Source organism: Lepus europaeus, chromosome 2, assembly GCF_033115175.1.
Source record: "Lepus europaeus isolate LE1 chromosome 2, mLepTim1.pri, whole genome shotgun sequence".
Classification (NCBI taxonomy): domain Eukaryota; kingdom Metazoa; phylum Chordata; class Mammalia; order Lagomorpha; family Leporidae; genus Lepus; species Lepus europaeus.
Window position 1 is genome coordinate 82,378,379 of NC_084828.1, and position 21,350 is coordinate 82,399,728.

The 21,350-nt window shown below is 47.1% G+C and overlaps 2 protein-coding genes across 3 annotated transcripts in view; one reads left to right on the forward strand and one right to left on the reverse strand.

Moving 5' to 3' along the window:
• Positions 1–1,690, reverse strand: part of FYTTD1 (forty-two-three domain containing 1) — a 32,449-nt gene extending 30,759 nt beyond the window's left edge. The window contains exon 1 of the mRNA XM_062209378.1: positions 1,493–1,690. Coding sequence (XP_062065362.1) covers positions 1,493–1,595 — 103 coding nt within the window. The 5' untranslated portion in view covers positions 1,596–1,690. The remainder of the gene's footprint in view (positions 1–1,492) is intronic.
• Positions 1,691–1,893: 203 nt separating this feature from the next.
• Positions 1,894–21,350, forward strand: part of RUBCN (rubicon autophagy regulator) — a 75,231-nt gene continuing 55,774 nt past the window's right edge. The window contains exon 1 of one of the 2 annotated variants that reach the window (XM_062209399.1): positions 1,894–2,299. Coding sequence is in view for 1 of the 2 variants with exons in the window: in XM_062209392.1 (XP_062065376.1) it covers positions 10,648–10,712 (65 nt within the window). In the remaining variant the exon portion in view is untranslated. Of the gene's footprint in view, positions 2,300–10,471; positions 10,713–21,350 lie in introns of those variants that run through there. The other variant, XM_062209392.1, reaches the window with a different exon arrangement.

Genomic DNA, 21,350 nt, shown 5'->3' on the forward strand with positions numbered 1-21,350 from the left:
TTGCTACGTACCTAGGCGTATGTTCTAAGCACTTTACATAAACGCTTATCAATTCATTGAATGCAGCAACTCCATGGGGTATGCACTGTCACCTTTTTACAGAAGAGGCAGTGAAGTAATTTGCCCACAATCCCGTGGCTACAAAGAGACCCTAGATTCCACACTTTTTACCACTGGGAGTACAAATCTTAAAAAAGTATTTTGAGGATAAACCTAGTTAATAAATTTAAAACGGTTAGTCCAGTGCCTGGCAGGCAGTAAGCACTCACTAAATATTCATTGTTATACTATCGCTGGGCCTTAGCTCAAAAACATTCCTCATTTCGCTCGAGCTCGGCACAGACTAGCAGTAGTAAGTAAAGCAAGACTCGCAATGAAATCTACCAATTCCGACTATATACTTAATTGACAAGTTGACTTCTAACCTTATTAGTCTTGTCTTTTGACAAAAACTGTCTAGATAAAAATTACAGCAGAAGAGAAAACAAAACTCAGGGCAAGAAGTGAGGATCCAAAAGAAGTTTTCCAAGGCAAAGAGATTATGCTAAATATCGCCCTCAGCAAGGTTACACCTCAGAATCCAACCGCAGGCTGCTTTGCAAATATCTGAAAACCTGACGAAACGCAAAGCCCCGGGAAGAGCGGGCAGAGCCCGTGAAGCAGAACTGGAACCCCGACCAGAACGGAACGACTTGTAGCCCAGCTCAGCCAAACGCATGGCCAGGACCTCGGGAGCGTGCGGTCTGCATTTTTTTCAGGGAATCACCGCCTATCGCCCTTTCTCGACAACCAGCACCAAGGCACGCCGCCCCGCGCGTCGCCCGGCTTCCCAGCGGTCCGCGCAGACCTCTCTGCGCAGTTTCTGCTTCACTTTTTTTCTCCTGGGCTAACTTCGAGGCCGCCACGGTAGGGGGAGAACGTGCTGTGCTCCGCACCGCCTAATCACACATCGGACGCCGTCCTGGCCCCACGCTCTCCTCTGACAGTTGCCAGGCTCGGGCCCCGCTCGTGGCCCCGGTCAGGAACGGCCAGCGCCAGGCTGGGGCCTGGGCACGGCCAAGCCCGCCAACCCCTTCTAGGCGACCACGGGTTGTAACCGGTCCCAGAGCCAGCCCGGGCTCTCAAAGCCCGCTGCCCCCCGCAAAGAATGGCTGAGTCGGACCCTTCCCCTCGCCCGGGATAACGCCCACAGCGAACTCGCTCGAGGGAACGCCACGGACTTTTCCTCACAAAGAGCCGCGGCGAGCCGCGAGCGGTGGCGCCCCTCTGGGGAAAACGAGGGGACGCACCCCGCGACCCTCCCACCCCGCCTCGGACACGGCCTCCGCCTGGGGGACGCCAGCCGCCCTCGCGGCCCCCCGCGCCGTCTCGCCCACCCGGAAGGAAACTCGCTCGGCAACTGCGGCCAACCGCCCCTTCCCCCACAAACCGCGCCACTTGCTTCCAGCGACAACCCTCCCCCACTCCAACTCGGTCCAACTCGGCCCCTCACCCAAAGACATATCAATTTTGTCGAGGTTCTCGTTGCTGCGGACTTTGGCTGGCGGCGACGGGGTCGCCATGGCTCCCACCAACCGGGTACCGAACCGGTTCATGGCCGGAGACGTAGCGCTGGGACAGTCGGCGGCGAAGGCCGGAGCCGGAGGCCTGCCACCTCCCACTCACGCACGCAGACTAGCTGCACCGAGGGAGCGCGCACGCGCGCCGGCCGCGTCCTCGCCCTCCACCCGCGGCGGCGGCGGCGGCGGCGGCGGCGAGCGCGGGACGGGGCTACCGAGACGCGCGGCCGGCAAGAGCGGCGCCGCGCCGGACTCGCTCCTAGCGGCCCTCGCCGGACGGCGCCGAGCATTGCAGCCGCCGCTCTGGGCGCGGGCGACTGCTGTAGCAGCTCGCCGCTCGGCCCCCGCGCGGAGGATGCTAGACCCCGAGCGCCTCAGAGTCGGGCCGTAAGGGAGATCGTGGTCCTCCGTGTCTTTCGAGTCCCTTCTGCTCCCGATGCCTGGGCACCCCCCAAACCTTGGCCGCCCCGCTGCGATGCAGCTTCGGAAGGCGGGACAAGACCCCTCTGGTCGTAGGGCGCTGCACTGCGTCCTCGCTCCCCTCGCCCAGGCGCGCTCCTCCACCTGCGGCGTGCGGAGTTGCCACGTCCGGGCGCAGAGGCTGCAGAGACAGTTCTTGCGTCACCTGAATAGAAGCCCATGCTAACGCTCCCCGTACCTGTGCCACCTCGCAGTCGGCACCCCGAGACGTTGGGCACGGCGCGGGATGCCTCCTGAGACCGCCTCGCCCCTCGGGAGGGGTAAGTATCTCTGCTCGCTTAGCCGCGTTTTGCTCTGATTCGTCTTGCGTTGGGCTTGACGGCAGGATTCCTTTTGTTTCTGCGCATCCCTATAGGAAAACTTTTAGTAGTTGATGAATTCCTGCATAACTCTTTTTCTATTCGCAAATATGATGTCCCCCTCTTTATTCTCCTCCTAAGCATTTAAGGTGGTATCATCTTCATAACAGCTTTTAAAACGGAGGTATTTACATCTCATGAAAAAAAGCTGGGTGGGTTCATCTGGCCCTCCAGAATTCTGTTACCATTCTCTGCACTTTCTAGAATTTGTTTAGCATAGAAACAAGCAAGAGATGTGCAGTGACCTGAAGTGTCTCAAAATCACAGGAGCCTCTGCTTAATTTAGAAATGGCACAAAGTCATGTGGTTTTCAACTTCAACACCAATGATACATTCTACTATTTTTTTTTTTTACTTGGGGATCCCATGTCTGAAAATATTTCTTGTTGTTCCAATTTTTATTAGCCGAAAAAGTCTGTCCCCGTTTCCCTTTCCATATCTGAATTCAAAGCAGAGAGCACAGTGACAATTTGGGGTCACCTTAGCAATCAAAGGCTATGCAAATGTTTCTCCTATCTATAGCATGGATAAAACCAAAAAAAAAAAAAAATCATCACACAGACTTATGTTTCCATTTGAAAGTAAGGACCCATGGCTTTTTTGTGTGTGTGTGTGTGTGTTTGTGTGTGAATCTCTGGGTAATCTTATCATGAGGAAATAACTGATTTTTATTAGGCTTTCTGGAATATCACAAATAACTCCTTATTCTAAAAGGTCAAGTTGGTTTTGTTTTTGTTTTTTTCTGTCCTGTGACAAAAACATAAGCATGTAGGAAAAGTGAATCAGCCTAAGAGACACCTATCAAGGAGGTCAAGAAACTTTAATGAAGGCAAGTTTGGACTCAGATCCAGGAACATGTTAAGGGAAATAATATAGATGATATTAGCACAATGTGCTTGATATTGCTACTCCTTCACCCTGTAGCCTCCATCCCCACCCCTGCCCCGGATTGCTAAGAGACTTACTTATAATATTTAAACTTAATTATAATATAATAATGTTAAGAAATTTGTTTATAATATTTTCAAAAACCTAATAAAAAAAAGAAGACATTTCCCTCAGGTAAGACTACTCAGATTCACAGGAATTAAGTCATGGTTCTTTATTTTTAGCTGAAAAACTTAACTCTGTGTGAGGTTCTTGGTTTTATCCACTTTACTGACAGGAGAAGCGTTTGCATTTACTTTTTTTTTTTTTTTTTTTTTATTTACTTACTTGAAAAACAGAATGTCAGAGACTGGGAGAGGCAGAGAGATCTTCCTTCTGCTGATTCACTCCCTCAATGGCTTCAACAGCCAGGGCTTGGCCAGGCAGAACCTAGGAACCAAGATCTTCTAGGTCTTCCATATGGGTGGCAGGGACCCAAGTATCTGGGCCATCATCTGCTTGCCTTCCCAGACGCGGGGTAGGCACTCCGATATGGGGTGCGTATGGGGTGCGGCAGTTTAACCAGCTGTGCCAAAACACTCTCAGGTTTACTTTTACTATTAAGGTGACCCCCACTCTGTCACCATAACCTTCGCTTTGGTCTCAGATTTGGGAAAGGGAGATGGGATGAAGTGCTGTTGTTGGTTTGTAGAGGGTGAAGTGGGTAGGAGACCTGAGTTTTATTGAATGGTACCTTTTCGCTCACTTGAGTTATTCACCATGTGGTCTAGGGAGAGTCTCTGGGCCTCATACATGATTATATAGATGGATTTCAAGGTTTTTTTGCACCAGAATAGAGGGGCAGTTTGGCATAGGGGTTAAGCCACTGCCTGGGATGCCGGTGTTAGAGTCCCAGCTCCGCTTCCAATTCCAGCTTCCTTCTTATGTGTACCCTGGGAGGCAGCAGGCAATGGTCCAAGTAGTTGGGTCCCAGCTGCCCATGTGGGAGAACTGAATTAACTTGTGGGCACCAAGCTTCCAGCTGGCCCAACTCTGGCTGTTGCAAGCATTTGGAGATGGAACCAGTGGATAGAAGAAACATTCAAAATAAGTTTGCCTTTTAATTCCATTTTCAATGATTTTTTTAAAACGATTTAAAAAAAAAGATTTATTTATTTATTTGAAAGAGTTACAGAGAGAGAGAGACAGAGGGAAAGAGAGAGAGAGAGAGAGGGAGGGAGAGAGAGAGAGAGAGGTCTTCCATCTGCTGGTTCACTCCCCAACTGGGTGCAATGGCCAGAGCTGAGCCGATCCGAAGCCAGGAGCCAGAAGCATGCCCCGAGTCTCCCACGTGGGTGCAGGGGCCCAAGGACTTGGGCCATCATCTGCTTTCCCAGGCCACAGCAGAGAGCCGGATCAGAAGTGGAGCAGCTGGAACTTGAACCAGCACCCATATAGGATGCAGGCATCATAGGCGGTGGTTTAACCCATTTTACCACAACACTGGTCCCCATTTTCAATGAACTTTTTGAAGTACCTTCATCTTCAAAACCAGAAAGTAGTGTTACTGAGTATATAAGTTAAACTAAGTTATTCCTAAGATTTCTTACAGTTCTAAGTTCCTCTGAACATAAGACATTTTTCTCCACATTGGCCTTGTCTCACTAGAAATCACTTCTGTTCATTTGTGGTAGTAAACTATAGGGAGGAACCTTTGCTTGAGTCCTGAATTTTATGGAAGAAAACTGATGCATTTAGAGTTTGGATACTTTTTGTAATGCAGGTATTCATAGAGACCAAAACCCTCAAATGCATAAAACCTTCCCTACCAGCAATATAACAAAAAATTTCCTTCCATCCTACTCTTTTCCCTAAAGCTGATGCCCAAATCCCTTAGTTCTAAAGAAACAAGCTCTTTATTTCATTAAGCAATCTTAGGTGTTGTTTTTCGCATTTCTAGATTTCCCCAGGGCTAAGGGCCCCAGGGTTTCAGAGCAATCTCCCAAATTCCAAAGGGAAAAACAAGAGTGAGGTATTGGGGAAAAAATAGTAGGTTGGTTACACACAAAGCAAAATAGCAACATGACACGCACACACAGCAAAAACGAAGGAGACAAGCCAGGGAATCACAACTGGGGCCTGTCCAAGAAGCAAATGAGCCAGCTGCAAGGGCTGGAGTGAAAAGGGCAACTCTGCAATTTTCCGGGGCCTGAGAGGCAGCTATCCATTTAATCATATAGTCACTGAGAGTCAACATTGTGATGGGCCCTAGGGATAAAGTGGCAAACAGGATGGGTGCAATCTGTATCTTCACACAGCTTCCAGAGCAACATCCGGGTATAACGCACTGCAGGACACAGGGTATATGGTTTTGTCTGTAGCACAACAGTTCAACATCTCCGTCTAAGTAAAAATAAATGGAATTCATGCTGTCACCCTTTTTAGAAGGACGTATCATATAGATAATGCATCATTTGGGATTTCCAGACAGAACGTAGGGTCCGTTAAATTTGAGTTTCAGGTAAACACCCAACAATTGTTTAGTGTATATCCCAGGTTTCAGATACACAACAATTTCTTTTCAAATATAGTTATGTTTCATGTAATGTTTAGGATATATTTATATTAAAGAATTCTCCACTGTTTATCTGAAAGTTAAGCTTAACTGGGAGGCTTACATTTTCATTTGTTAATCCAGCAACCTTGACAACATCATACTTTTCTATTAATACTGTCTGGCTCATGTTTTCACAATGTGCATAGAAGTTTGTTCTCTTTGAAAGTAAGCACAGCTCTCATACACTTCACTCCCTAACTTTTTTTGTGTTTTTTTTTTTTTTTTTTTGACAGGCAGTGGACAGTGAGAGAGAGAGAAAGGTCTTCCTTTGCCGTTGGTTCACCCTCCAATGGCCGCCGCGGCTGGCGTGCTGCGGCCAGCGCATCACGTTGATCCAAAGCCAGGAATCAGGTGCTTCTCCTGGTCTCCCATGGGGTGCAGGGCCCAAGGGCACTCCCTGGCCACAGCAGAGAGCTGGCCTGGAAGAGGGGCAACCAGGACAGAATCCAGCGTCCCGACTGGGACTAGAACCCGGTGTGCCGGTGCCACAAGGCAGAGGATTAGCCTAGTGAGCCGTGGCGCCGGCTTTTTTTGCATTTGATACACCTTTCAAGTCCCCTTGAGATATAATAGATGGACAATAAAGAACACATATTTAAGAGGCTGGCGCTGTGGCACAGCAGGTTAAAGCCCTGGCGTGAAGCACCGGCATCCCATCCCATATCGGTGTTAGTACTAGTCCCAGCTGCTCCTCTTCCGATCCAGCTCTCTGCTATGGCTTGGGAAAGCAGTAGAAAATGGCCCAAGTGCTTGGGCTTCTGCACCCACATGGGAGACTCAGAAGAAGCTCCTGGCTTCTGGTTTCAGATTGGCCCAGCTCCAGTTGTTGTGGCCATCTGGGGAGTGAACCAGCGGATGGAAGACCTCTGTCTCTACCTCTCTCTGTAACTCTTTCAAATAAATAAAATAAATCTTTAAAGAAAGAAGAGCACATATTTAAAGTTGCATTTTATACAGTATGTACTATCTATACCTCTGGAAACATCTTTACAATCAGCATCATAAATAATATCCATCATTCACAAAAGTTTTCTTATGCTCCTTTATAATGTTTTCCCCCTGTATACTAACCAGGCAACCATTCATCTGTTTTCTATCGCTATTGATTAATTTGCATACTTTAGAAATTTATACAAATGGAATCATACAGTATATAATTTTTCAGTTAATTACTTTACTTAGCATACTTGTTTTCAGTCCATATACCTTTTATTTATTTTTCTTGCTTTATTGCACTGACTAGGGACTCTAGTACCTTGTTTTTGTTTGTTTTGTTTTAAAAGATTTATTTGTTTATTTGAGAAGCAGAATTACAGAGAGAGAGAGAAAGAGAGAGAGGTCTTCCATCCAGTGGTTCACCCCCTAAGAGGCCGCAATGGCCAAAGCTGGGCCAGTATGAAGCCAGGAGCCAGGACTTTCATCTGGGTCTCCCATGTGGGTGCAGTTTGGGCCATCTTCCACTGCTTTCCCAGGCAGATTTGCAGGGAGCTGGATCAGAAGTAGGGCAGCTGGAACTCGAACTGATGCCCACGTAGGATACTGGCACTGCAGGTGGAGGCTTAGCCTACTACACCACAGGTTCAGCCCCTAGTACCATGTTTAATCAGAGCAGTCAAAGTAAACATTTTTGCCTTGTTTCTATCCCTAGAAGTAAATCACTCAATCTCTCACCATTAAATCTGATGTTAGGGTATTTTTAGGATTTTTTTAAAAAAGATTTATTTACTTATTTATTTGAAAGAGGGAGTTACAGAGAGGCAGAGGCAGAGAGAGAGAGAGAGAGAGATCTGCCATTTGTTGGTTCACTCCCCCAAAAGGTTGAAATGGCTGGAGCTGAGCCAATCTGAAGCCAGGAACCAGGAGCTTCTTCTCGGTCTCCCACATTGATGCAGGGAGTTGGGCCATCCTCTACTGCCCTCCCAGGCCACAGCAGAGAGCTGGATTGGAAGTGGAGCAGCCAGGTCCCGAACCGGCGCCCATACGGGATGCTGGGATGCCGGCGCTTCAGGCCACGGCGTTAACCCACTGCGCCATAGCGCTGGCCCCAAGGTGGGGAGCTATTTTGAAACTGTGTATTCCTTTGTAGAATAAATTTCATTGGTGGCTTTAGCATCCATTGATGATTTTTGCCTGAATTATTACTGTGGTAGTTGCAAAAACCTTCCTCATTCATTAGGTGACATTTTACTGTCAAACGAGGTTTTCCTTCCTCCTTTTTCTTTTTGTTTTAAATTTTTTTTTTCAAATTTTCATTTATTTATAAGGTAGAAAGATAGAGATGTCCCATCTGCTGTTTACCCTCCCACACACACATACCAAATGGCCACAAAAGCTGGGACTGGCCAAAGCCAGGAGCCTGACTCTCAGTTTGGGTCTGTCAAATGGGTGGTGGGGACCCAGGTACTTGAGTTCATTGGGGTGTGCATTGTAGGAAGCTGGAATCTGAGGCAGAGCCAGGCCTTGAACCCAGGTTCTCTGATATTAGATGCAGGCATTCCAAGAATTGTTTTAACCATTGCACCAAACATCTACACATTAAAATTTTTAAAAATTAATTTACTTGAGATAGAAACCAACTGTGAGAAAGAAAGGGCTCCCATCTGCTGGTTCACTTCTCAAATGCTCATCATTGCTGGAGCTGTGCCAGGCTGAAGCCAGAAGCTCAAACCAGGTTTCCCACTACTTGAGCCATCACCTGCTGTCTCCTAGAGTACATGTCAGCAAAAAGGCGAGTTTGAAAGTGGAGTTGGGACTTAAACTGAGACACTGTGATATAGGATGTTGGTATCCCAAGTGGAGTATTTACAGCTAGGCCAAATGCCCATCCCTTCTTCTATGTATTATTATTGCACTACAAATATTGTGTGTGTGTATATATATAGAGTTGTGCTTACCTTGAAGGTAATGTACCTATGTGTGTCTACACACCATGAGTTGCTCACGTAGATTCTCAAAATATTTTTGACTTGAGCAGAGGAAGATATTCCTTAGCTTATAAAATTTGAATATTTTGGGGGCCGGCGCTGTGGTGTAGTAGGCTAAAGCCACTGCCTGCAGTGCTGGCATCCCATATGGGTGCCGGTTCAAGTCCAGCGAGTGTCAGTTGAAAGGCAGAGTTAGAGGGGCAGAGGCAGAGAGAGAGAGAGAGAGAGAGAGAGAGGTCTTCCATCTGCTGGTTCACTCTCCATATGGCCACAATGGTCGGAGCTATGCTGATCTGAAGCCAGGAGCTTCTTCTGGCTCTCCCACGTGGGTGCAAGGGCCCAGGGACTTGGTCCCTCATCTGCTGCTTTCCCAGGCACATTAGCAGGGAGCTGGATCTGAAGTGGAGCAGCCAGGACTTGAACCAGTGCCGATATGGGATGTTGGCACCACAGGCTGTGGGTTAGCCTTAACCTGCGGTGCCACAACATGGCCCCCATATTTTGTTTTTCACAGTCACTGTTTTTCACTGTTATCCTTGGCCCCTTCCTCTCACTTGCCATGTCCAGCCCTCAGGAGTGGTGCTGATTCTGTTGCTTTATTGCTCTAATGTGAATGTCCTTGTTTCCACAGCCACTGCCTAGTTTAGGCCTGGGCTAGCAAACTGGCAACCCAAGGTCCACCTTCCACCTGTGCAATGCTTAAACTGAGCTGTGCAATGCTTAAATTTTTTAAAAATGTGTTGCCAACATTTAAATATTTGGAAATTATACTTGAAAATGCAGAGCCCCACTTTTGAAAAATCAGAATACTGGGCAACATTCAGGTTTGGCTAAAGGTGAGAGGCTTTCTTTTTGGGTGAAGCCTGAGCTTTCCAGGTCACTGTACTGACTGGTGTTGCCCAGTCTCCAGTCTCCTCTGACTTCTCCCCCGTTTACTTCCAACATAGAACATACCCCATCTCCTCTCTCCGCATTGTCAAAATTAGCTAAGAAGGTTTGATCAAACCACTAATTTGCACACCTTTGATTAGCTAACACGCTCCTTAAAATGCCACTTCATGACGTGGTCCGCCTGCACCAGAATGCCCTTAACCATTCTGTTCCCCACCCTTTCCCCGCTCTGATTGCTCCCCAAACCCAGCAGTTCCCAAACCAGCATGCTCCTGTGCGTCGCCCGTGCTGTTCCCTCCACTCTCTCTTCCCCCTTTTTCCTGGTTATCTCGTACTCTGACACTGGTATGCTCTGACACCAGTCCTCCAGGAAACCTTCCCCCAAAGCCTCTTCCTCTGCTCTGCTCTTTGAGATCCCAAAGCGACCTCAGCTCCTCGGTTTGTGAGCTCCTCCTCTAAACAAACGTCCGAGGTCGCCAAACAGCACCAAGCAATCCTACTTGGATTGAGCCAGAGTTACACTTCTGAGTTCGGTTCCCAGGGTGAAGTGGGACAGGGGTGTGTGAGGATCCGCACCAGCAAGAATTCCTGAGACTAGCGCCAGCCAGAGCTTCAGCCCCGAGTTGCTGGCCTTCTGCCAGCCGGCTCGGCATGCCGCGGGCGTCCGCAGTCCACCGAGCGCAGCGCCTCGGTGCATGCCGGGAGCGGCCGGCTCTTCGAAGGGCCTGCTGGGAGTGGTAGTTCTCGAGGCCGGAAGTGAGGGTGGCAGGGATAGAAACCGCAGCAGCTGAGGCAGCAGTCCCTGACGCTGCCGCCACCCGGGCGTAGTGCATCCCTCCGAGCCCACCAGCTGTGGGTGACTCCTCTGTCCCCGGAGGGTTCCCGGAGCTCTGACTGGAGAAGCGGTTGGAGCGCCTGTCTTCAGCAAGCGGGCGGCCTCCCAGCCCCGGATGCGGCCGGAGGGCGCGGGAATGGATCTCCGCGGCTGCGAGGAGAGCCTGTCGGAGGAGAGCAGGTGGGCTGGGAAGGGGGTGGGGAGTCCGCTGCAGCTGGGTGCCGAAGCTCCCGGACCCTTGAGAGAGCGCGGGGAGCCAGCGAAAAGTGCGAGGCGCTGCAGACCTGAGGGATTCTTCTGCGGAGGACTTGTTTGGGAAGAATTTCTGAGAAGAGGGACGGGCAGGGCGTGGATAGGACGAGGCTACGGTTTCGTGAGGGAGAGGAAAGGCGGGTAGGATTTGCTGAGGACTGAGGGTCAGCGGAGGCTGCAGCTCAGATCTGAGACGGTTGAAGAGAGGTGGATAGAGAGAGCCTGAAGCGCTCTGGTGAGATTTTTACAGGCCGGAGTCTATAGATAGGAGCAGGGCGCAAGGCTGGTGTCATGACTGAAACTTGCGGTGACAAGCAAATCGAGCCAATACTAAGAGGGTGGCGGCATGAAGACTTCTGGGAGCCAAGGTTAGGGGTTACGAGTGGCCTAGGAAGAAGGTTAGGCAGGGATGAGTGTGCAGAAGAAGACGAGGAGACCCTATGCGTGAAAGTGAGCGGCTGTGATGGCAGTGAGTTCGGGGTGGGGGCTTGCTAATGAGACCAGAAATTGTGTGGGTGTTCCTTGTCAGTGGGTCCCTGTCACAGTGGCAGGAAGCCTCTGTCATTTCCTTTTCAGCTGCAAAACGTTCACTTCATCTGCACAATGCAAACTAAGCAAGTTCACCTGTCCTTGTATGTAATTTTTATCAGAACGTGCATACTCTCAAGAAATTAGGGGATTTAAGATTTTTAAAAACCATTTTGTCTAAATGATCAGCTGCACTTTGTAGAGGTGCTTTGCATACTTGGAGTTTGCTTCATTAATAACTCTGATCTTAATCTCTTTAAAAAAAAAAGATTTACTTATGAGAGAGAGAGAGAGAGAGAGATGTCTTCCATCTGCTGGTTCACTCCCCAAATGGCAGCAATGGCCAGGACTGAGCCAGTCAGAAACAAGGAGCCAGGAGCTTCTTCTTGGTCTTTGGCATGGGCTGCTTTCCCAGGTGCACTATCAGGGAGCTGGGTGGGAAGTGGAGCAGCCAAGACTCAAATCGGCGCCCATATGGAATGCCGGCACTGCAGGCTGGGGCTTTAACCCGCTGCGCCATAGCACCAGCCCCCCCTTAATCTCTCAAAAGGCTGTTTTGGTGACATGCTATAGCAAGAATGTGACTTAAGGGAGTCTTGCTTGGCATTTAGTAATAGTGTCAGATGTAGCAATGGTCTCAGGAGCAGCTGGGGGCCAGAAGACTCGAGGGGCAGAGTATTTGCCTGAGAAAATGTCAATAGGGGAAAAATTGAGAGGTTGTGCCCTGCTGAAGATTTGGCTGTTTTTAGGGATGGCTCTGCTTTTATGAGGACAAGTAGCCTGTGGCCTTCTGTGCACAACCTGGCTGTCCCCACTGTGTAGTCCCTGCCTGGGATTCATGAAGGATGCATTCTGAGGGAGACTGGGCGTCTTACTTCCCCTTTCAGTTTCTGCTTACATACACTGGGCTATTTATTCTTCCAGATGTCTGTGAAATGCTTCGTGTAAAATGTCCCATGTAATTTCTAAACAAGTGTTAGGGTTATTTTGATTTTCTTATGCCAGTTCTTGTTGGGTAGCCTGGCTTTGGAAATTTCCGTGCAAATTTCTTCCCTGTGTATCTGGAGCTCAGTTGTTTATTTAATGTATTTAACAGACACGCTGCTTTACCACATGCCAGGCCCTGTTTTAAGAGCCTTGCAAGAATCATCTTATTTGAATCCTCATAACAACTGTATGAGGTAGGTACTGTTATTGTCACCATTTTATAGATGAGGAAGCTGAGACATGGACAGGATAAGCAACTTGCTGAGATCAAACAGAGAATCCCTGGTGGGGAAGTTTTCAAACCCAGGCAGTCTGGCTTCAGAGCCTGCACTTTTAATAGTTACACCATACTGCTCATTGTTAGTGACAAAGGAATGTAAGAGATAGTGAATACATTTTATAGGATTCCTTGCCTGCTGTTCAGGCCAGTAGGACAGCTCCTTTGCAGGTATCTTTTCCTTTCTATTCCTTTTTTTAATGCTGTTTTATTTTTTTTTATTTTTTAACTTTTATTTAATGAATATAAATTTCCAATGTACAGCTTATGGATTACAATGGCTTCCCCCTCCCATAACTTCCCTCCCACCCGCAACCCTCCCCTCTCCTGCTCCCTCTCCCCTTCCATTCGCATCAATATTCATTTTCAATTCTCTTTATATACAGAAGATCAATTTAGTATATATTAAGTAAAGATTTCAATAGTTTGCACCCACATAGAAACACAAAGTGAAACATACTGTTTGAGTACTAGTTATAGCATTAAATCACAATGTACAGCACATTAAGGACAGAGATCCCACATGAGGAGCAAGTGCACAGTGACTCCTGTTGTTGACCCAACAAATTGACACTCTAGTTTATGGCGCCAGTAACCACCCTTAGGCTCTCGTCATGAGTTGCCAAGGCTATGGAAGCCTTCCAAGTTCGCCGACTCTGATCATATTTAGACAAGGTCATAAAAGACAGGGTGAGGATAGTAACCAATGATCCTAAGAGTGGCATTAACCAGGTCTGAACAATTATACAGCATTAAGTGGGGAAGAGGACCATCAGTACACACATGTTGAGAGTTTTCTTAATGAAACAACTTTAGTCAAAACGTAATTTCAGAAGTGGGATTATCCTCCCCAAAGCCACACATACTGTTGTTATAGGCCTACTCTCTGTTGCTGATGGGTTAATTCAGAATGTTGTTCAATGAAGCTTCATAATACGGATGACTTCCTCAGTTCTAGATAGCCACTGGTAAGTATCTACCTTGTGGGGAACGGTGTTGTGGTGTCGCAGGTTAAGCCTCCGCCTGCAGCTCCGTATGGGCACCACTTAAAATTCAACTTCCTGCTAATGTGCCTGGGAAAGCAGCAGAAGACATCTCTGCCACCCTCCTGGGAGACCTGGGGTGTTTCAGGCTCCTGGCTTCAGCCTGGCTTAATCCCTGCCATTACAGCCATTTGAGGAATGTACCAGTGGATGGAAGATCTGCCTCTAACTTGTCTTTCAAGTAAATAAATATTTAAAAAAAATACATATCTTGTGCCTGATAATTAAGGCATTGTGTCTGGGTCACTGCAAATATAACCTTTCCGTGGATAATAAAAACCCAATTTAGAAACAATCTTCATGAGATGCCATCATTTATAAACATGAAGGATAAAATTTTTCAATGTATTTCCTAAAAGCAGTTGATATAATGAAATATGCATATGCTTTAAAGCCAGATAGACATGCAGTTGAATTTTAACTCCTCTGCTTAACTTGGTCAAGTTACTTTTCCTGTCTGAGTGGCAAGAATATGACTGCCTGCCTGGGAGATTGTGATAATATACATAAAGCTCCTCATAGAGTGCCTAGCCTGTACTAAGTGCAAAACTACTTCCATCTCCTCCCTAGTTTTCTTGTTGTATGAAGGGCATATACTCCACAAATTACTATTTGCAATGCTATAGTTTGTTCTTCCTCCTTCCTTGGGCTCCTGTATCAGAGTAGAGTTCATTGGGTACTGTAGTGTTGGCCTAGCCTTCAACTTCACCCTAGGAATGTAGACATGTCATAGATTCCTCTGTTGTTTTCTTTTTTATTTATTTATTTATTTATTTATTTATTTATTTATTTATTTAGACAGGCAGAGTTACAGAGTGAGAGAGAGAGAAACAGAGAGAAAGGTCTTCCTTTTTTCCATTGGTTCACTCGCCAAGTGGCCGCCAAGGCTGGCGCGTTGCGGCCGGCGCGCTGCGCCAATCCGAAGCCAGGAGCCAGGTGCTTCCTCCTGGTCTTCCATGCGGGTGCAGGGCACAAGGACCTGGGTCATCCTTCACTGCACTCCCGGGCCACAGCAGAGAGCTGGACTGGAAGAGGAGCATCCGGGACAGAATCCAGCACCCCAACTGTGACTAGAACCCGGTGTGCCGGCGCCACAGGCGGAGGATTAGCCTAGTGAGCCGCAGCGCTGGCCCCCCTGTTGTTTTCCATCTGGCTAGTCATCACTCTAACAAAATGCTATAGTTCTTAGGGATTATAGTTTACTTTCCCTAGTGTCTCCTAAATGCTGGTTGTTTAGAGTTTATCTGTTGAAACTACTCAATAGTTAAAGGAAAGGACCTACTACTGCTTTGTCACCCTAACCACGTTGGGCCAAGAGGTTTTCTACTTTTTTAAAAAAGATTTATTTGATTGTTTTAAGGGAAGAGTTACAAAGAGAGAGAGAGAGAAAAGGAGAGACAGAGGGAGAGTTATCTTCAATCCACTGGTTTTCACTCTCAGCCAAAATGACTGGGGCTGCAGCAGACCAAAACCCTGAGCCCAGAACTTCTTCCAGGTCTCCCACTTGGGTGGCAGGGACTCAAGCACTTGAGCCATCTTCCCCTGCTTTTCCATGCACATTGGCAGGGAACTGGATTGGAAGTGGAGCAGCTGGGACTTAAACTGGCACCCATATCATATGCTGGCATTGCAGGCTGTGGCTTAACCTGCTGCAACACAGTGCCAGCATGCGAGAGGTCTATTTCTGAGCTTGGAACTCAGATACATCAATTGCTCAGTTTTCCTAATGCTGCTATGATCCAGATAGATTCAGAATTCAAGTAGTAAGATACTTTGTGTCTCCAGACTATAACATTAAAGACGTTCTGCTGACTAAACCATTCTCTCAGTTAATAGCGTTTTCACTAAATGGACCAAGCCATAGCCTTGGAGTGAAATTTGATATTTCCCTCTTCTGGATTACCCGTATCCAAGTAATCACCACATTATGTGAATTTTGTTCCGGATTTTCCCCTTGGAAGTCTTCTTTTTCTCTCCAGTTCTAAAAAGAATGGTTTATATCACTAAAAGTCAGAGGCATAGCATTGCTGCACTAATGACTGAATCCAGATGCTCAAAGTCAAGAATTTGTCCCTGTCTCTGGGCTTTACCGTCCTGATGTATTCCAATCTCAGGGAGCCTTTTCTATAGGACAACCTTAACAACTCCAAACACAACGGTCCCAACAACAAGAAGGATACAGTCTTAATAACTCCAACAAAAGCAGAATACATAAGCCTCTTTTAAAAAGTTTATTTTTATTTATTTGTAAGGCAAAGTGACAGCAAAAGAGAGACACAGAGAGAGAACTCTTCGGTCTGCTGGTTCACGCCCCCAAATGGCTACCACAGCTGGATCTGGGCCAGGCCCAACCAGGAATGAGGAATTCCATTGGAGTCTCCCACGTGGATGGCAGTGACCCAAGTACTTAAACTATCATCTGTTAGCTCCCAGGGTGCACATTAGCAGGAAGCTGTGTTGGAACTGAAGGAGGGACTTTACCAACCAGACACTCCCATGTGTGTTGTAGGCATCCCAAGCAGCAGCTTAACCTGCTATACCACAATGCCTACCCCTGGTTGACTTGAATGTTGAGGTTATGGAATGTGTTACTCAGCCAGGCCTAAATTATGGGCTCAACCCTGGATCCCAGGATAGGGTGAGACTTTGGAACCTCATGGATCAGGCAAAGTGGTTGAGGGGTGGTTCTGTGGAAGAGGTGCTTTTCCCCTGTGGAAAGTTGGGGTTCTCTTACAAAAATAAAGGGACACGAATTCTGGGCAGATATAAAGAATACATTCACTTCAGACCCTTACTGTTTTTCATTGGGGATTATTTCAGTAACGCCCTAATTAATCTTCCAACCTGAATTGAGCTCCCACATTCTAGACATCCTCCACACTGCTGCTACTAACTCAATAGTTCTGAAACAAGGTTCATGTAGTATTTTGCCCAGAGATGTTTAATAGTTTTCCCATTGAAAGTACAGTGCAGTCAAAACTGCTTACACCATATTCAGTCTTTATGGTAGTCCCTCTGGAGTTCCCAGTTACAAAACCATGGCATGCACCTACTTTCACATCTTTCTTGGCAGGAGCCTTGAGCTGTTCTCATTCTTGCTTCTTCACACTCCCTTAATGCCTTCCCCTTTGCGCCTGGAGAGCTCTTAGTCATCCTTTTAATAACACTCCTTTAGAAGGCATTCCTTACTTGTTCTTTTCCATCTCTCTGTTATAGCACTTCTTACGTCATAGCATAGTTTTGGAAGTGCCTGTTTCCCCCATTCTATTCTGAATTCCTGGAGAGATGGAGACTCTTGCTGGTTTTTTTTGTTTGTTTGTTTGTTTTTGTTTTGTTTTGTTTTAAAGATTCATTTATTTACTTGAGAGGCAGAGTTACAGGCAGACAGAGGGAAAGACAGAGAGAAAGGTCTTCCATTCACTGTTTCACTCTCCAAATGGCCGCAACGGCTGGAGCTGAGCTGATCCAAAGCCAGGAACCAGGAGCTTCTTCCTGGTCTCTCACACGGGTGCAGCAGCCCAAGCATTTGGGCCATCTTCTATTTCGTTCCCAGGCCCTTTCCATGCCATAGCAGAGAGCTGGTTTGGAAGTGGAGCTGGTTTGTGGGATTTCAGTGCTGCAGGCAGACACTTAACTTACTACGCCACAGCACTGGCTCCAAGAGACTCTTCTTTTTAACCACTATGATCACAGTGCCTAACACAATGCCGGACATACAGTTGGTATTAAATAATTGTTCAAGGGACAAAAACATTAACAATTTGCTCATGCCATTTACTGTTGTCAGGTGCCAGTGGTACTGTTGCCATTGAAAGAGCCTCTTTTTTCTCCTTGCTATTCATTTTTGCTTTCCCACATTTGTCTTCAATTTCTTTTTCTTTTTTCACTTTGGTCATGCTAGGGTTTGACAGTTTATATAGAACTGATAGCAGAACAGGATGATCAAATGATTTTTTAAAAAGATTTATTTATTTATTTATTCATTTGAAAGGCGGGGGGGGGAGGGGGAGAGGGAAAGAGATATCTTCCATCTGCTGTTCACTCCCCAAATGTCAGCAACAGCCAGGTCTGGAACAGGCTGAAGTCAGAAACCAGCAACTCCATCCAGGTCGCCTACTTTAGTGGCAGGGGTCCAAGTATTTGGGCCATCTTCTACTACTTCTTAGGTGCATTAACAGGAAGCTGGATCAGAAGTGAGCAACCAAAACTCCAGTCAGCACTCTCGTGTGGGATGCTGGCATCACAAGAGGCAGCTTAATCTGCACCACAACGCAAGCCCCTCAAATGATTTTTGAGTCATTCATAGTGCTAGTTCAGCAACTACTACAAGCAAGCACAGAAGCGTGCTCTTGAAGCTGTTAGGAAAACTGCTTATTGTCAGAACATAGGATGGGTAGGATATATTTTGCAGAGCACTAGGGACCCTAAGCCTGAAGTTTTTCCTGTATTCTGTCTTCCTACAGCTGTTTCTGTTTTTTCTTTTTTTTTTTTAAAGGCTTTATTACTTTTTCCACTAAATGGATTTAAAAAAAAATTTTGTATTCATTTTTTTAAAAGACTGTATTTATTTATTTGAGAGAGAGAGTTACAGACAGAGAGAAGGAGAAACAGAGAAAGAGGTCTTCCATCCACTAGTTCACTCCATTAATGGCTGTAACGGCTGGAGCTGCACCAATCCAAAGCCAGGAAACAGGAGCTTCTTCTGGGTCTCTCACATGGGTACAGGGGCCCAAGCACTTGGGCCATTTTCTACTGCTTTTCCTGGCCATCCCAGAGAGCTGGATCAGAAGAGGAACAGCTGGGATTCAAACCAGCGCCCATGTGGGATGCCGGCACTGCAGGTGGAGGCTTAGCCTAGTACACCACAGTGCTGGCTCCTGTATTCTTTTTTTTTTTTTTAAAGATTAATTTATTTATTTGGAATCAGAGTTACACAGAGAGAGAGAGAGAGAGAGGAGAGGCATACATATATATAGAGAGAGAGGTCTTCCATCCGCTGGTTCACTTCCCAATTGGCCACAACGGCCAGAGCTGCGCCGATCCAGAGCCAGGAGCCAGGAACTTCTTCCAGGTCTCCCACACGGGTGCAGGGGCCCAAGGACTTAGGCCATCTTCTACTGCTTTCCCAGGCCATAGCAGAAAGCTGGATCGGAAATGGAGCAGCCAGATCTCGAACTGACGCCCATATGGGATTCTGGCGCTTCAGACCAGGGCATTAACCTGCAGCACCACAGCGCTGACCCCTCCTGTATTTTTTTTGAAAGTCAGAGTTGTACAGAGTAGAGGAGAGGCAGAGAGTGAGAGAGGTCTTCCATCCGATGGTTCCCTCCCCAGATGGCTGCAACAGCTGGGGCTGCACTGATCCGATCCGAAGCCAGGAGCCAGGAGCTTCTTCTGGGTCTCCCACTCAGGTGCAGGGGTCCAAGCACTTGGGCCATCCTATACTGCTTTCCCAGGCCATAGCAGAGAGCTGGATCAGAAGTGGAGCAGCTGGGACTAGAATCGGTGCCCATATGGGAACCGGCCCTTCAGGCCAGGGCATTAACCCACTGCGCCACAGCACCCCCCTCCCCCGCCCGCCCCATGTTCTTTTTTTTTTTTTTTTGACAGGCAGAGTTAGACAGTGAGAGAGAGAGACAGAGAGAAAGGTCTTCCTTTCCGTTGGCCGCTACGACCGGTGCGCTGCGCTGATCTGAAGCCAGGAGCCAGGTGCTTCCTCCTGGTCTTCCATGCGGGTGCAGGGCCCAAGGACCTGGGCCATCCTCCACTGCCTTCCTGGACCACAGAAGAGAGCTGGACAGGAAGAGGAGCAACCAGGACAGAATCCGGCGCCCCGACCGGGACTAGAACCCGGTGTGCCAGCGCCGCAGGCAGAGGATTAGCCTAGTGAGCCGCGGCGCTGGCCTGTATTCTTTTTTTAAAAAAACTTCTTTTCCTCCACCAGTGCCACCAAGCTACTTGGGTAACTATGTGTTCTCTCCAACAGGATTGTTACTAGCAACTGTGTTAATGTAAACTGACATTAATTAAAATCAATAAAATGTAGTAGTTAAGTTTCTTAAGTGACTGCACTTAGATTTCAAGTTCTTGACAGCCACAGTGGCCAGTGGTCTCCAGATGGGACAGGGCATTTCCATCATCACAGAAAGTTCAATTGGACAGTACTGTCACAGATTTTAATCGGGATTTTCCCAGAAGTAGATATAGCAGCATGCTTACATGTTTTTAGTTTCTCTGGCTCAGGCTCACTTGGAATTTAATCCACACGTGATTAGAAGGAAAGAAGATTGTTAAAGGAAATGATAAATTGCAGTTAGGAAATTGGCAGGCTGTCTCCCAAAGTGTGTGGTGCCTCTGTCATTGAAACTCACAGGAACCTCCTGGTTTGCAGGGCTAAAGGTGATTAATTCTCGACTAGATGATAGCAAAATCCCATCATTTCTAAAGGTTTCTAAAATGGCCTCCCAATGATTTTTCTCAATTGGATATTTTGAGAAGAAAGTAGTTGGGGCTATATGCTGTTCTTTGCTTCCCCTCCTTCAAGACCATGGGTTTTTTTTTTTTTTTTCTTTTGCAGGCTCAGGAGCCCTTAAAGAAAAATTCTAAAAGTTTTACATGTGTGTTTTTTCCTGTTTGTTTTATTTTTGGTTATTTCTTTATTGTCTCATTACTTTCTGGCCAGAGAATGTAGTCTATTCAACTCTGGAGTTTTTTTTAAAAAGCTTTATTTGAGAAGCAGAGAAACAAGACAGGAAGCTTCCATTGCTGGGGCACCAGGTTAAGCCTCCGCCTGGGACTCCAGCATCCCAGTTCGAGTCCTGGCTGCTCCATTCCTATCCAGCTCCCTGCTAATGTGCCTGGGAAAGGTCTGCATTAGCCAGGAGCTGGAATCAGGAGCCAGGAATGGAATGCAGGTACTCTGATGTGGGACACAGTCATCTTCACCACTAAGCTAAATGCTCACCTCTATTGACTCCTGTTTTGTGCCTAAATACAAGGCTGGTTTTTGTGAATGTTCCCTGGGTGCTTTCACAAGATGTGCTCCTTTGTGTGGAGCATTTTCAACATATAATAGAACAGCTTTATCAATTACATATTATTCAGCTCTCCTAATCACCTTTTTACTTTTGGTTTTCATTATCTGAATGTTAAAATTCCCATTACCACTGTTTCTCCTTTACATTTTCACTTCTCTATATATATGTTCTGTACTTTTTGACATATGCATGTGTATGTTTTGTTGTATTTTGTTATGTTTTGAGGCCATGTTATTAGATACATAAAAATTAATGAGCGCCGGCGCTGTGGCTCAATAGGCTAATCCTCCACCTGCGGTGCTGGCACTCCGGGTTCTAGTCCCGGTTGGGGTGCCGGATTCTGTCCTGGTTGCCCCTCTTCCAGGCCAGCTCTCTGCTGTGGCCCGGGAGTGCAGTGGAGGATGGCCCAAGTGCTTGGGTCCTGCACCCCATGGGAGACCAGGAGAAGCACCTGGCTCCTGGCTTCGGATCAGCGCGATGCGCTGGCCACAGCATGCCAGCCGCGGCGGCCATTGGAGGGTGAACCAACGGCAAAGGAAGACCTTTCTCTCTCTGTCTCTCTCTCACTGTCCACTCTGCCTGTCAAAAAAAAAAAAAAAAAGATAAAAATTAATGAGAGCTGTATCTTCATTATTTCTTGTCTTTTTAAATGGTTCTTGCCTTGAATACAAGCTTTATATTAATGTCAGTTTCC